The sequence below is a fragment of the Zea mays genome, chromosome 2 (genome assembly GCF_902167145.1).
Source record: "Zea mays cultivar B73 chromosome 2, Zm-B73-REFERENCE-NAM-5.0, whole genome shotgun sequence".
NCBI classification, from domain to species: Eukaryota; Viridiplantae; Streptophyta; class Magnoliopsida; order Poales; family Poaceae; genus Zea; species Zea mays.
This window is the reverse complement of record NC_050097.1, coordinates 231,220,520-231,233,276: the sequence shown is the minus strand read 5'-3', so window position 1 is coordinate 231,233,276 and position 12,757 is coordinate 231,220,520. Positions and strand designations below refer to the sequence as shown.

Here is a 12,757-nt window from a genome sequence, read left to right as displayed (position 1 = left end):
CTCAACTAGCCGTTGGAGAAAAGTTGCGCTCTCTGTGGCGCACCGGACAGTCCGATGCACCACCGAATAGTACATTGTTCACTATCCGGTGCGCCTAGCCGTTGCCCTGACACCACAGGTGACCGTTGGCGCTGCAGGCTTTCACACCGGACAGTCCGGTGGACTTATCTCCACAGTGCTACTTGGAACTAGCCGTTAGGGTTACTGTTCCTGGTGCGCCGGACAGTCCGGCGTGTGGCACCGGACAGTCTAGTGTTCCACCAGACAGTCCAGTGCTCCTCGCATAAATAGTCCGCAGGCAACACATCTTTGTTTCTTGGACTTTAATTAATCTTCATAATGTCTTCTTTTAAGGAGTTGTTTTCCTCAATTCCTTGGTCCAAGTAACTTTAGCATCCTATGAACTACAAACACAAACACTAGCAAACACATTAGTGCACAGGTTATGTTGATCATCAAACACCAAAATCTATTTAGCCAAATGGCCCGGGGTCCATTTTCCTTACAATCTCCCCCTTTTTGGTGATTGATAACAACACAACCAAAGCAAGCAAATATAACAAACATTTGAATAAAAATATGCAATCTATTTGCTAGGATGCGTGTTTGTCCCCACAATGTGATATTATGAACTTAAGCCTCCCCTTAACTCCATAATTCACTTACTTCCTATTTTAGACCAAAGAGCCAAAACCACTTAAAGAAATAAAAAATTTAAATTGGTGGTGTTTGGTGTTTGATACAGTTTTCATCGCTTTGGTCCCTAAACTTCTCCCCCTTTGGCATCAACCACCGAAAAGGAAGACATTAAAAACATGTAGGAAGTAAATAAGACTTGCCCTCATAAGGATTTGTCAATTGATACCAATCGTAGGATACCAATTGAAACACCAAATTGTAACTCCCCCTAAATGAGTGTTCTCTTTACAAAGAAATTTCTCCCCTTTTTAGAGACGAAGAAATACTCCCCCTGACAGAGATCTTCTACTTAGGAAAAAACATGTGAAAAATAGAGGTGCAAGACATGGTTTGATTAGACTAACTTCCCTTATGCATAGGTAACAGAATATGATTTAACCACATATGCATTTATAGCAACATGGAAGTATATGATATGAAATATAGTCTAATCAAATATTGGAGAAGTCATGTAAATGATATTAAATGTAGTCTCAAAGATACCAATTGAAAGTCAATGGCGGACCAATGGCAGACTTGTGAGACATGAAAGTTCTTGGAGATTTTGCAGTGCAAGTTTGTTGTCTTTCTCCGGGACTTCATTTTCCTTACAATGAGACTATTACATGAAATAGACTTTGAAAAGATATTAGTCTCAAAGTCTTAGATTATAGAGTAACCTCCCCCCTGAATGTGTGCATATAAGTTTTGAATACTTGTAGGAGACATGCACTTTGATTTGATATCAAGAGGGGCAAGTTATTTATAATCAGAGCTTTGGCACATATAATATAAATGATACCAATTGTATTATCTAAGTTTCTGAAGCATAGTGTCATTTACTTAAGGATGTTAAATAAGCTTTGTGTCGTGCTTAATTGAACATTTTAAACTATGTAGGTTTGCTCAAGATTATGAATTGAAAACAAGCAATCCTACCATAATTTACCTAGTATGCATGCATTTAACCAAAAGCAAATACCAATTGTAATACTAGGGATGAAAGGTAAACTAGATGCAAGATAAAAAGATACGCATATCTAAAAACAAGAAATATAATAAATCTAGTTACCTTAGTCATGGGTGGGGAAACTTGGGTCTAAAATTTTCACTAACCCACTTGGCAATAAACTTGATCCAATATGATGTATCCCATGATATACATCCCAACTCTGCCAAGTCTCCAAATTTCCCGCTGTTCTTCGGACTACTCACTTCTCTTTCAGGATCCAAACCTTCTTGATGCTTTCCATGGTTGAAATTATTTCCTTTGGTACCCAGATGCGTTTGGCCCCCTTTCCTTTGTTGGCTTGCTTGTTGGCCTTGATTACTATCACATTTCCATTTTTTTCTTCTTGATCAAATATGGTGTAGCAGCCTTTTTGTCCACCTTTTTGATATAGGTGTTGGAGATTTTTGCTTGATGGCTTTTGCTTGAGCTTTTGCCTTTGCTTATCCACGGTCATCGTCTTGCATTGGAAAGACTTGTAGCCTTCCTTGTGGCATAACCTACAAATCACAGTTTCTCCCTCCATAGGCTTGTTCACTCCCGCAGTGGTGTTATCCTGTGGAGGTTAGATTTGTTTGTCTTTGCCTTTCTTATCATACAAGGTTTTTCCAAGGCGAGCCACTTCTTGCTTTAATTGCTCATTTTCCATTGCAATCTCGTCCGAACAAGTTTCTATAATAACATTCTTAACAAGGACTTGATTGCAGGGGTTAGAATCATCAATTAAATCAAAGCAGGAAATAGAAGCATCTTTCTTAATAACTTTAGGTATTTCAACCAAAGATACTTTTGGGGTGCTACCAATGTTTTCTAGCTTAATAGTTAGCTCATTATTATGTATGCTAAGAATTTCCATTTTCTCTAGCAAATTTTCAATAGCTTTTTGGGAGCTAGCTAACTTAGCCTTAATTTTTTCATTCTTTTTAATAAGGCCATCATCGGTTGCAGTGGATGGAGCACTAGAATTTAATAGCTCAATTTTAGTTGACAACTCACTATTTAAGTTTGCAAAAGTTTCAATTTTTTTCTAGCAAACATTTATAATCATTTTGAGAGCTAATCAACTTATTTTTCAAAGTTTTAAGTTGAGCCTTTTGCTTAGTGCAAACATCCTGAAAAAATTTAACGGCTTCCGCAAGCTCATCTACGGAGGGCTTTCCCTCACCTTCATCATCACTACTACTTTCATCACTAGAGGATGGAATGCTCATTTTACCTTTTGCCATAAGGCATTTGTGTGATGACTGTGATGAGCGTGATGAGTATCGGTGGCTGCGCGTCCTTGGAGGTTCATCTTTGCTTGAAGAATCATCCCAAGTTTTGACACTTGTTAGCGTCTTGCCTTTGCTCCTCTCCTTTTTGGGTTCGGACATAGTTGGACAGTTGTCCCTGAAGTGGCCCTTCTCCCCGCATGCGAAGCATCATCTCTTTCTTTGTTTTTTCCTGTCAATGTTAAAGAGACGATCCTCTACCTGTAGGGGCACACTCATTAGATTAATCTTGCGGATCATCCCCATTACCTTTCTGATGCATCAATTTGTTTCTTCGTCTTCGGAGGATGATGTTGATGGTTGATTATCTCCTTCATCATCACTTTCTTATTCTTCCTCTTCTTCACTTGAGGAACTTGGAGTGGGAGCCTTCTTTTTACCCTTCCTTTCATCACATGCAAAAGCATATGGTCTTGAGGAAGTTGGCTCCTCTCCCCGACACATTTTTCGCGATATCTCAAATGTCGTGATTTTCCTAATCACAATGGTTGGGGTCATGGTACTCAAGTCCTCCATGTTGTGAAGGATGGTGATGATGCTCCCGTATATTTGTTGTGGTAGCAGGGAGATAATCTTCCTTACAATGTCCGCATCACCTAGCTTATTAATGCCAATAGAATTGAGCTCATTGATAATTAGATTCAAACGAGAATACATGTCTCTAACAAGCTCATCATCTTTCATAGCAAAAGAATTATACTCATTTAAGACTAAACAATGTTTTTGCTCACGGACATTGGATGTGCCATCATGGAGCTCATGCAATTTTAGACAAATCTCATTAGCAGTTTTCAAGGTAAATACTTGATTAAAAATATCCATGCTAAGAGATTCATACAAGCAATTTTTGGCTCTAGCGTTTAAATGAATTTCTTTTTCCTCACTTGTGGTGGGTTTCTCGGGATTCTTGGGGGTTTCATCCCGTCACGAGTGACTGTCCAAACACCTAGATCAACGACCTTTAGGTAACAAGCCATTCTAGCACTATAATATGGAAAGTTAGTGGCGTCGAAGTGTGGTGGCCTATGGGTATCCATCCCTTCCTCTAAAAAGTGTCGGCTCTTTTAGCGGTGAAGCTAAAGCATTTCAAATGAGCCAAACTAGGCTCTGATACCACTTGTAGGAAACAGGTGACGCCTAAGAGGGGGGTGAATTAGGACTTCTAAAGCTTTCACTAAACTAGGCCACAAATAAATCCTTAGAGCAAAACCTATCCAAATAATCAAACTAGAATGTGCAAACTAGGTTTTGTCTAAGTGTTGCTATCTCTACCGCAATGGCTAAGTTTCAATCTACACTATATAAGTATGAATACAAGATTGAAACTTAAATGCTTAATATAAACGCGGAAACTTAAAGAGCAAAGTAGAGATGCAAACTCTTGTGTATGATGCCGGTATTTTTAACGAGGTATCCGGAACCGCGCAAGGTCCCGACTAATCCTCGTTGGTGCCCCTACGCAAAGGGAAGCTCACGCGAGGGCCAAGCACATCGGTCGAGTAACTCCGTAGAGAGCCGCATGCCTTCTCCACGCGCAAGTGGTGCTCCGCTTCTGGCTCCTCTCGGACGCTCCCCGCCGTCTCCACTATCAAGCTTCCGGACGAAACGCTGCGGGCCTCGTTCCCTCCGGTACACGGTGGCGGCCGTGACACAAACGCGGTTGTCACGGTCTTGGAAGACTCTCGCTCCACTCGGTACAATTACAACGGCTCGCGCAAGAGCCGAGGGGTTATGTGGTTTTACAAAACTCACTCAACTAACTAGGATTCACTTAGAACAAGCGCTAGAGCGGTCTAACTAACCTAAGCACTTCGCAAAGTACCTACGCTAATCACCGAGTGATTCTATTAAGCACTTGGGTGTAATTGAAATATTTGGAATATGTGCTCTTGTTGTTTGACCTCCCCAATAGAGAGTTTTGTGTTGTTCGCGAAGGAGAATAATTCAGGGTATTGCTGATTAGGGATTCCACTATTCCACAGGCCATCCCAGAAGAGAATGGTTCTACCATTACCAATGATTGGATATGCTAAACTCTTGTAATTATGCAGAAGATTCATCAAACTTTTCCACCAAAAAGAGCCTATTCTCCTATGACCACGTAATCTGCTAAACAAATAGTAATTATTCCAAATGATACTAACCCAAGGCAAATCATGATTGTTGTAGAACTTGTGGAGGTATTTATGGAGAAGCGCTTCGTTCTGAGTTTCCATCTTGAGAACTCCTAATCCTCCATTGCTTTTCGGGTTTAGTAATCATGGACCAAGCCACTAGAGGTTTTTTTTGAATTTGTGTCATTCCCTCTCCAAAGGCAATGTTTCCTGTAAATGTCAATATGTTTGATGATAGAAGCTGGAATCTTGAGTGTACACATAAAGAAGGTTGGCAATGCTGAAAAAAACTGAGTTTACCAACTCCAGACGTCCAGCTTGAGATAAGAATTTAGAGGAACATGTTAATCTCCTTTCGATTATGTGTATCAGGGGAAGAAAATGCTGAAGTCTTGGCTTTAAAAGACCCAAAGGTAGACCAAGGTAGGTGAATGGCATTGATCCGGTCTAACAATTGAACGTTCTTGAGAGAATCTCCATTTTCTCAGAGTTAACATTAATTGGATATATGCTTGATTTGCTGTAGTTCACTCTGAGACCTGTTGATGTTGCGAATGTATTGAGGATGCCTTTTAGGAAAAATAACTGCTTTGGACATGCTTCCATTATCAAAAGGGTGTCATCTGCATATTGGACAATAGGAAAATCTTGCCCACATCTGTCAGATAGAGGTAGCCGAATCAGATTCAATTGCTTTGCTTTATTAACAATACTCTGAAGAAGGTCTGCCGCCAAAACAAACAACAATGGGGAAAGTGGGTCTCCTTGTCTGACCCCTCTCTTGCAATGAAATGTTTTCCCTGGGACTCCATTGAGAAGAACCGAAGATGTGCCAGTTTGAAGGATATTCCGAATCCAGCTTATCCACTTGGAACCAAACCCTTTATGTATTAGAACTTGAATAATCGTCTCATGCTCTAGAGTATCGAAAGCCTTCTCAAAGCCAAGCTTAAGAATGATAATTTCCTTTTTAGAGGAATGGCACAAATGAATGTACTCGAACGCCCACGCCAAGCAGTCTTGAATTATTCTCCCTTTAATGAAGCCATACTGATTTTTGTGGACTAACATGGCCATACTTGTCTGAAGGCGGTTCGCAAGAAGCTTTGTAAGAATTTTCATGTTATTGTTTAGAAGCGAAATCGGCCTGTAATCTCCTACCTTTTGTGGATTGTCCTTTTTTGGCACTAGAATGATGTATGATCCATTAATACTTTTTAAACAGACATCGCCTTGATGAAACTTGTCACATAGGTCATAAAAGTCTTGGGCAATGACATGCCAGCATTTTTTAACAAAATTTGTATTGAATCCATCCGGTCCTGGCGATCTATCCGAAGGTAACGACTTAATAATGTTGTCAATCACTTGCTTAGTGAAGGGGGAGTCCATCCATTGCAGGCTATCATGAGGAGTTAAGAGACTTTGCAAATCAAAATCAATACCGATGAAGTCTGAAGATCCTAGCCGACTTTTGAAAGCAGTCCAAAGAAAATCTGCTTTGTGTTCATGCTCCGAGTGTATGGTCCCGTTGTCATCAGTCAGAGAGACAATTGTATTTTTCCTGTGTTTTATCGTTGCATGTGCATGAAAAAAACTTGAGCAGATATCCCCTGAAGTAATCCACTTAATTGACGCCCTTTGTTTCCAATAAATTTTTTGGATGTGAAGTAGTTCAGCAACCTTAATCTGCATGCGTTCACTGAAGTTCCATTCTTCTATGGAGAGGTCACGATGCTCTTCAATTATGTCAATAAACTCAATTAATAACTTGATGTCTCTAACGATTTTATCAATCTTTGGTAACGATCTCTACCATTCTTTGAGAGCCTTCTGTGTGATCTTAAACTTGGCTGTCAGATTCATTGCTTTGTCGGGAAGGTTCGTTTGGCTGAGCCAAGTATTTTGGAAAACATTCATGAAGCCTTCAAATTCCAGCCAATAGTTCTCAAACCTGAAAACCTTAGATTTTGGAATCTTTGATTTGATGGAGACAAGACAAGGCACGTGATCGGAGATATCTCGGGGCAGCGTTCTTGCACGAGTTTCTGGAAAAACCACCGACCATTCTTGAGAGATAAAGAACCAATCGAGTCTTTGAAGCAAGGGCTCCCACTGTTTATTAGACCAAGTGAAAGAAAGCCCATGAAGAGGGATTTCTACAAGGTCTAGATTACTTATTGCCTCGTTGAATTTCAGCATTAAATTGATATCTCCCCAATTTTATTTCTACTGCTCCGTTCATCATGGCATGTGTTCTTCCCATTAGTTGCGTGCTGCATTGGCCATTGCATGCGAATGCACCGTTCCATTTTTAGTGTTCATTAGCTGTAAATTTCTATTGGATGAGGATTTGATGCACATCTATTTAGGATGCATCTTTGTCATCAGCAAGAGTAGCTAAGGAGTTCTGCTTTGCTGCTAGGGATGTTTTGCTCCTTTATAGGGCTATTGTGCCGGTTCAGGTTCGTGTATGTACAAACTTTGAATGATAGTTTTAGGTTTCCACATTAAACCATGGTTGTGCTTAAAGAGAATCAAACTGTATTCTAGTTTCAGTTCTATGTTTTGGGCACTATTATTGTTTCATAGTAAGTGACTTTTGCCATTTTTTCTGAAGCTAGAGAAGCAATTTGATAGCTTAAGTCAAGTGGCTGCTATTGTTCACAATGACTTTTACCATTTGTCCCAAGAAATTCTGGGCCTTGCATTTCAGGTGTGCATGCCCAACTTGCTGCTGCTTGTTATCATTATTGATCATGAGTTTTGCTTATGCATGTTACTGTGTTCTTGCTTAAAAATGCAGATATGTCATATGTACAAACTATTTATTCTTTATCTTCCATGTATTAAATTGTGTTGTATTGTCATCCTATACTCTATATAGTCATTGAAATTCGTTTCAGTTTGGGTTTGGTACTAGGGAATGCCTTAGGATTTGCACTGGAGGAAGCTCTGTTTGTTTCAGTCGGATAATAGTGCTTTTAGCTTTTATAATCCCTAGAATGAAACAAACAGCCAGCTTCCGACCGTAGATTCCATAATACAGGAATTTTACTGGATTGTAGCACACCTGACCTGATTGTCCGTTCCACCCCCCTTCATGTGCTACCACCTCACTTCCTGCAGCCAACACCAATAAAATTTCTTATCGGCCATGTTGTCTGAGCTCATGTACTGCCTTGTGCCTTCAGCGGTCCCGAATTTTTTGTTTTTGAGTCCTTTTTGTGTCAAAAATTTCCAATTAGACCCCCAGAAAACTTAAATGCAATTTTGGACCCATTTCTCGGCGCCATGAGCTATGGCGCCGAGTTTACACATCTCGGCGCCATAGATCTTGGCGCCGAGCTACCTGCCGCGCTGTCGTCCACGAGCTGACGCGGCGTCGACGTGGCACCGAGCTCGGCGCCAAGATCTATGGCGCCGAGCTTGAATATATAACCACAAAGCTTGTCTAGCTCAGTTGGTAGAGCGCAAGGCTCTTAAGCTTAAGGTTGTAGGTTCGAGCCCCACCGTTAACATATTTTTTTTGTCTTTGTCACTGATTTGTTTTTTATTGTCCAGATTTTTTTGTTTATGCCGCTGATTTGTCCGTGCGTTCAATATTTTTTGTGACGGTGCGTGGGAGAAATACATACATATTACACACTTTCTTTCGGGCCAAAGTGGCATGCATGGCTGAAAATGCACGCACGCACGAACTTAGTGATATGGAATACTGAATTCTCATCACAAACCAAAATAAATAAATAAAAAATAAAAAGTGAATGAACTTAGTGATATGGAATACTGAATTCTCATGCAACAAGATGACCTGATGGAGTATCTCCTTGATTAACTTTGATGGCTGTGTGGTAGTAGTGGCTTCTAGAATTAAATAAAGTTGCGTTATTAATAGATGATGCGTTATGTTGGTGTAATGGTACAATCATTTATGTTGTTGAGTGTGTTTATATATGTGCGCGAGAATGGATTCCACCCGGCTTTATTAATAGGTGAGGCCGGCCAGGCTGCTTCTTTTCGCTTTTATTTGGTGGAATGCACCTTCTGGAACAAGCAAACCGTAAGAGACAGAGCATCTCTGGGGGAGTTCAGGCGCAAGTTCGTGGCATGCATCTTGACCAGAACGCTAGCTACTTTAATTTCCGATGGTATCATCGGATGAGGGCCGTTCACGGTTTACAAAACCTTTTTAGGTTACCGGAGGTAAATCGATGGAAAATCGATAAAAACAAAAAAATCTGGACAATAAAAAATAAATCAGTGACAAAGACAAAAAATATTGAACGCACGGACAAATCAGCGGCATAAACAAAAAAATCTGGACAATAAAAAACAAATCAGTGACAAAGATAAAAAAATATGTTCACGGTGGGGCTCGAACCCACGACCTTAAGGTTAAGAACCTTGCGCTCTGCCAACTGAGCTAGACAAGCTTTGTGGTTATATATTCGAGCTCGGCGCCATAGATCTTGGCGCCGAGCTCGGTGCCACGTTGACGCCGTGTCAGCTCGTGAACGAAAGCGCGGCAGGTAGCTCGGCGCCAAGATCTATGGCGCCGAGATGTGTAAACTCGGCGCCATAGCCCATGGCGCCGAGAAATGGGTCCAAAATTGCATTTAAGTTTTCTGGGGGTCTAATTGGAAATTTTTAACACAAAAAGGACTCAAAAACAAAAAATTCGGTCAGCGGTCCAACCCCACCCATCATGCTGGTACACTTGCTGCCACCTACCACCACTGCCCACAGGGGGACTTTGCGAAAACCCAAGACAACCTTAACTCACCAAGTTGTGGCTGGCTGTTGTGTTCAAGTTCAACTAATGCGTTCTGTGGCGATGGGACAACATTATTGTGATAATTTAGAGTGTTTACTTTCTCATAAAAACTAGTATGCGCATGAAAAAAATTTCTATGCCTCTATGCCCTGGATTGATCTTGTTTAGTTTTTACTTCCTACAAAACAAAAAGAATCAACCTCATGCTGCTGTAATTTTTCCTCTCGGGCAACCAAATCAAATAGCACTTTTTAAGAGAGATTTTTCTTAAGATATTTTATGTGTTTTCAAAATGCAATGTTTTCTGCTAACCTTTATGGATGCTTTTTTCCAGTACCGTGCAGATTTTCCTAGTGATCTACAGAAACAGGTTGTTTTTGTGGATTTAGCCCCAATCTTCTCCCTGATGGCGAATGCTATATTGAGAAGACAAATACAACTCACTGTTGATACTATAAGTGAGGTAATTAGATCTTTCTAATTATGAAGTTCTTTTTCACATACATAATTACTTCTACTTTAGAGCTTCTATTTAAATTTTCTAGTTTGTTGCATTGTTTTAACAGGCTATAGATGGTGCTGAAGGTTTTCAGAACACACACCAACCTCAGCATTATGAATCCGCAAAATTTAGTATTGAGCAGGTCTGTTCCACTGTTAAAGAGTATGAGCTTTTTGAACCCTGAAAAATGATGTTGACTGCATACATAGTTACTTCACATTTAGTATCGAGCAGGTCTGTTCCATTGTTAAAGAGTATGGGCTTTTTGAACCTTGAAAAATGATGGGGACTTCATTTTGGGAATTACTCTAACTGAGACAGCCCCTTGCATATCAGAAAACTAATTGAAGTTGGGAAGAGCATCTTTAACTGTCTTCTTGTTCCATGGTATGTTTGGATTCGTTTTCTGCAACCAAGGCCACCGAGCCCTCAAAACCCAGCTATGGTTCCTTAAGTCACCATGAGTGACCTTAGACCAAGCCAACAGACAATGGCCTCCTTCTACCTCTCCAAAGAAAACCCTTCAGCAGCTTATCAATCGCTTTGATGGCCTAAATTTTGAAGTAAACATGTATGAAGTCCCCATCATATTGCTATGATGGGGACTTGTACATGTACTTCAAAATTTAGTATGCTTGTTCATTGAGCTAATTACTTGTTGTCCCAGTCAAACAAGCTTATCAATCGCTTTGATGGCCTAAATTTTGAAGTAAACATGTATGAAGTCCCCATCATATTGCTATGATGGGGACTTGTACATGTACTTCAAAATTTAGTATGCTTGTTCATTGAGCTAATTACTTGTTGTCCCAGTCAAACATTTCCCACAGTGGAGAAACAAGGCAAAATAACCATGGTTTATAAGTCCAAATTTGCACTTCTCGTGATGAAGTTTACAAGAGAATTATGTATTTATAATTGCAAAATGAGTAAAATACACATTGCTACTCATGATGAGTGGTGTCTTTCTTTTGCTTGATTTGGAACGCTACAAGTTTGGGAGGCCTTGTCCCCTGTTGCTACATCTATTCGCCATTCTTCAGGAATCTTTTTACCAGCGATCTCGCAAATCATCCAAATAATGTTTTGCTTCAATCTTTCATGGATCTGCAATGAAATAAAAACTGCCTTGTTCATGCTGTGCCAAATATCAGCAGCACCCAATTTCAATTGTTGAAAGTTTTTTCAATTTTTCATCTAAATGGACATTTCAGTTGTTGATTAGGCATCATTATTTACTCTGTTGATCTATGGGTTCAATTCAGGTCGTGTTTATTTTGGAAAAGATACGCATCATGTGGGAATCGATACTGCCAAGATCAATTTACAGGAAAAGTATGTGCAATGTCCTTGGGTCTGTCTTCTCTAGAATTACGAGGGATATGCTTCTGATAGATGACATGGCAGCAGAAGAGACATTGCAGGTGATACATGTTATGCCATACTGGTTTGAGGTGATACATATTATGCCATACTGGTTTGAGGTGATAAAATCTTAGATATACATGTTTGCAGCTGCAAGGCCTTATACATTTGGCTCTGGAAAACCTCTCTTCACTATTTCTTTCCCTGGTTGAGAACAACGATGGGAGCACAAAGTCCTTAGACCATGACGTTTTTTTTGAAGTAAAAGTTACTGTAGGGGGTCCTACAGTATTTTATTGCTTATTGCTTTAAGGAAACCAGAGTGGGGGAGAGGATACAGGAGGGTGAGTACAGAAGAAAGAAGAATTACAGAACAGAATAAAGAAGCCAGGTTCTAATTTTATCTCCAATTACTGGTTTAACTCGGTGACTAAGAAGGTTCATTTCAGATTTGAACATAGCACGACAACCTTCCACCATGGGCGGAGTCTCATTGAACACCCAATTATTTCTGCATTTCCAGATGTCCCAGGTCAATAGAATTATGGCTTCAAGTTTCCAAGGGACTTGCCAACGTCTTCTGATTCTTAAAATGGTGTTGAGTAAATCCGCAGAATGTGAAGGAGAGATTCCAATCAAGGACCAACATCTCTTAGCAAAATTGCATCTGAAAAAGAGGTGAATGGCCGTCCCTTCAACTTGAAGAATACAATTGTCACAGGAATAAGAGTTCAAAAACATGGACCGCTCTCTCAGAAAAGCTCTAGTATTTAGTCTGTCTTTCAGTAGTAGCCAAAAGAACACCTTGTGCTTGGGTTGACATTTGGATTTCCACAACCAAGAGAAAATGGGATGTGTCCACTGGTTACCCATCAGATGAGCATAAATCTTTTGCGAGGAAAATAAGCCAGAAGGAGTAGAGCAGCACCATTTGTCTTTGTAATTATTATCGGGAAGATTATCCAAGCAATCATTCAACTCTTGAAGTTGAACAAAGGCTTCGGTGGACAACGGAGCATGGAACAATTCTTGGGAGTCAAC

At 40.2% G+C, this 12,757-nt stretch overlaps 1 protein-coding gene across 1 annotated transcript; it reads left to right on the top strand.

Annotated features, from left to right (window-relative positions):
- Nucleotides 1–7,217: 7,217 nt before the first annotated feature.
- LOC103649391 (centromere/kinetochore protein zw10 homolog) lies at nt 7,218–12,372 on the top strand. The gene is made up of 8 exons (XM_020549195.1): nt 7,218–7,238; nt 7,445–7,537; nt 7,693–7,788; nt 10,184–10,312; nt 10,416–10,493; nt 11,617–11,775; nt 11,867–12,004; nt 12,331–12,372. Exons 1-8 carry the CDS (start codon nt 7,218–7,220, stop codon nt 12,370–12,372), a joined length of 756 nt encoding a protein of 251 aa, XP_020404784.1.
- Nucleotides 12,373–12,757: the final 385 nt, after the last annotated feature.

What these genes read in the sequence shown, in the direction of transcription:
- LOC103649391 (XM_020549195.1), top strand. Translation starts at nt 7,218, where the DNA reads ATGAAGAGGGATTTCTACAAG. An exon ending in TGAAGAGGGATTTCTACAAG is followed by an intron (nt 7,239 to 7,444) that starts GTCTAGATTACT and finishes ACATCTATTTAG; the next exon opens with GATGCATCTTTGTCATCAGC. An exon ending in CTGTTGATACTATAAGTGAG is followed by an intron (nt 10,313 to 10,415) that starts GTAATTAGATCT and finishes TTGTTTTAACAG; the next exon opens with GCTATAGATGGTGCTGAAGG.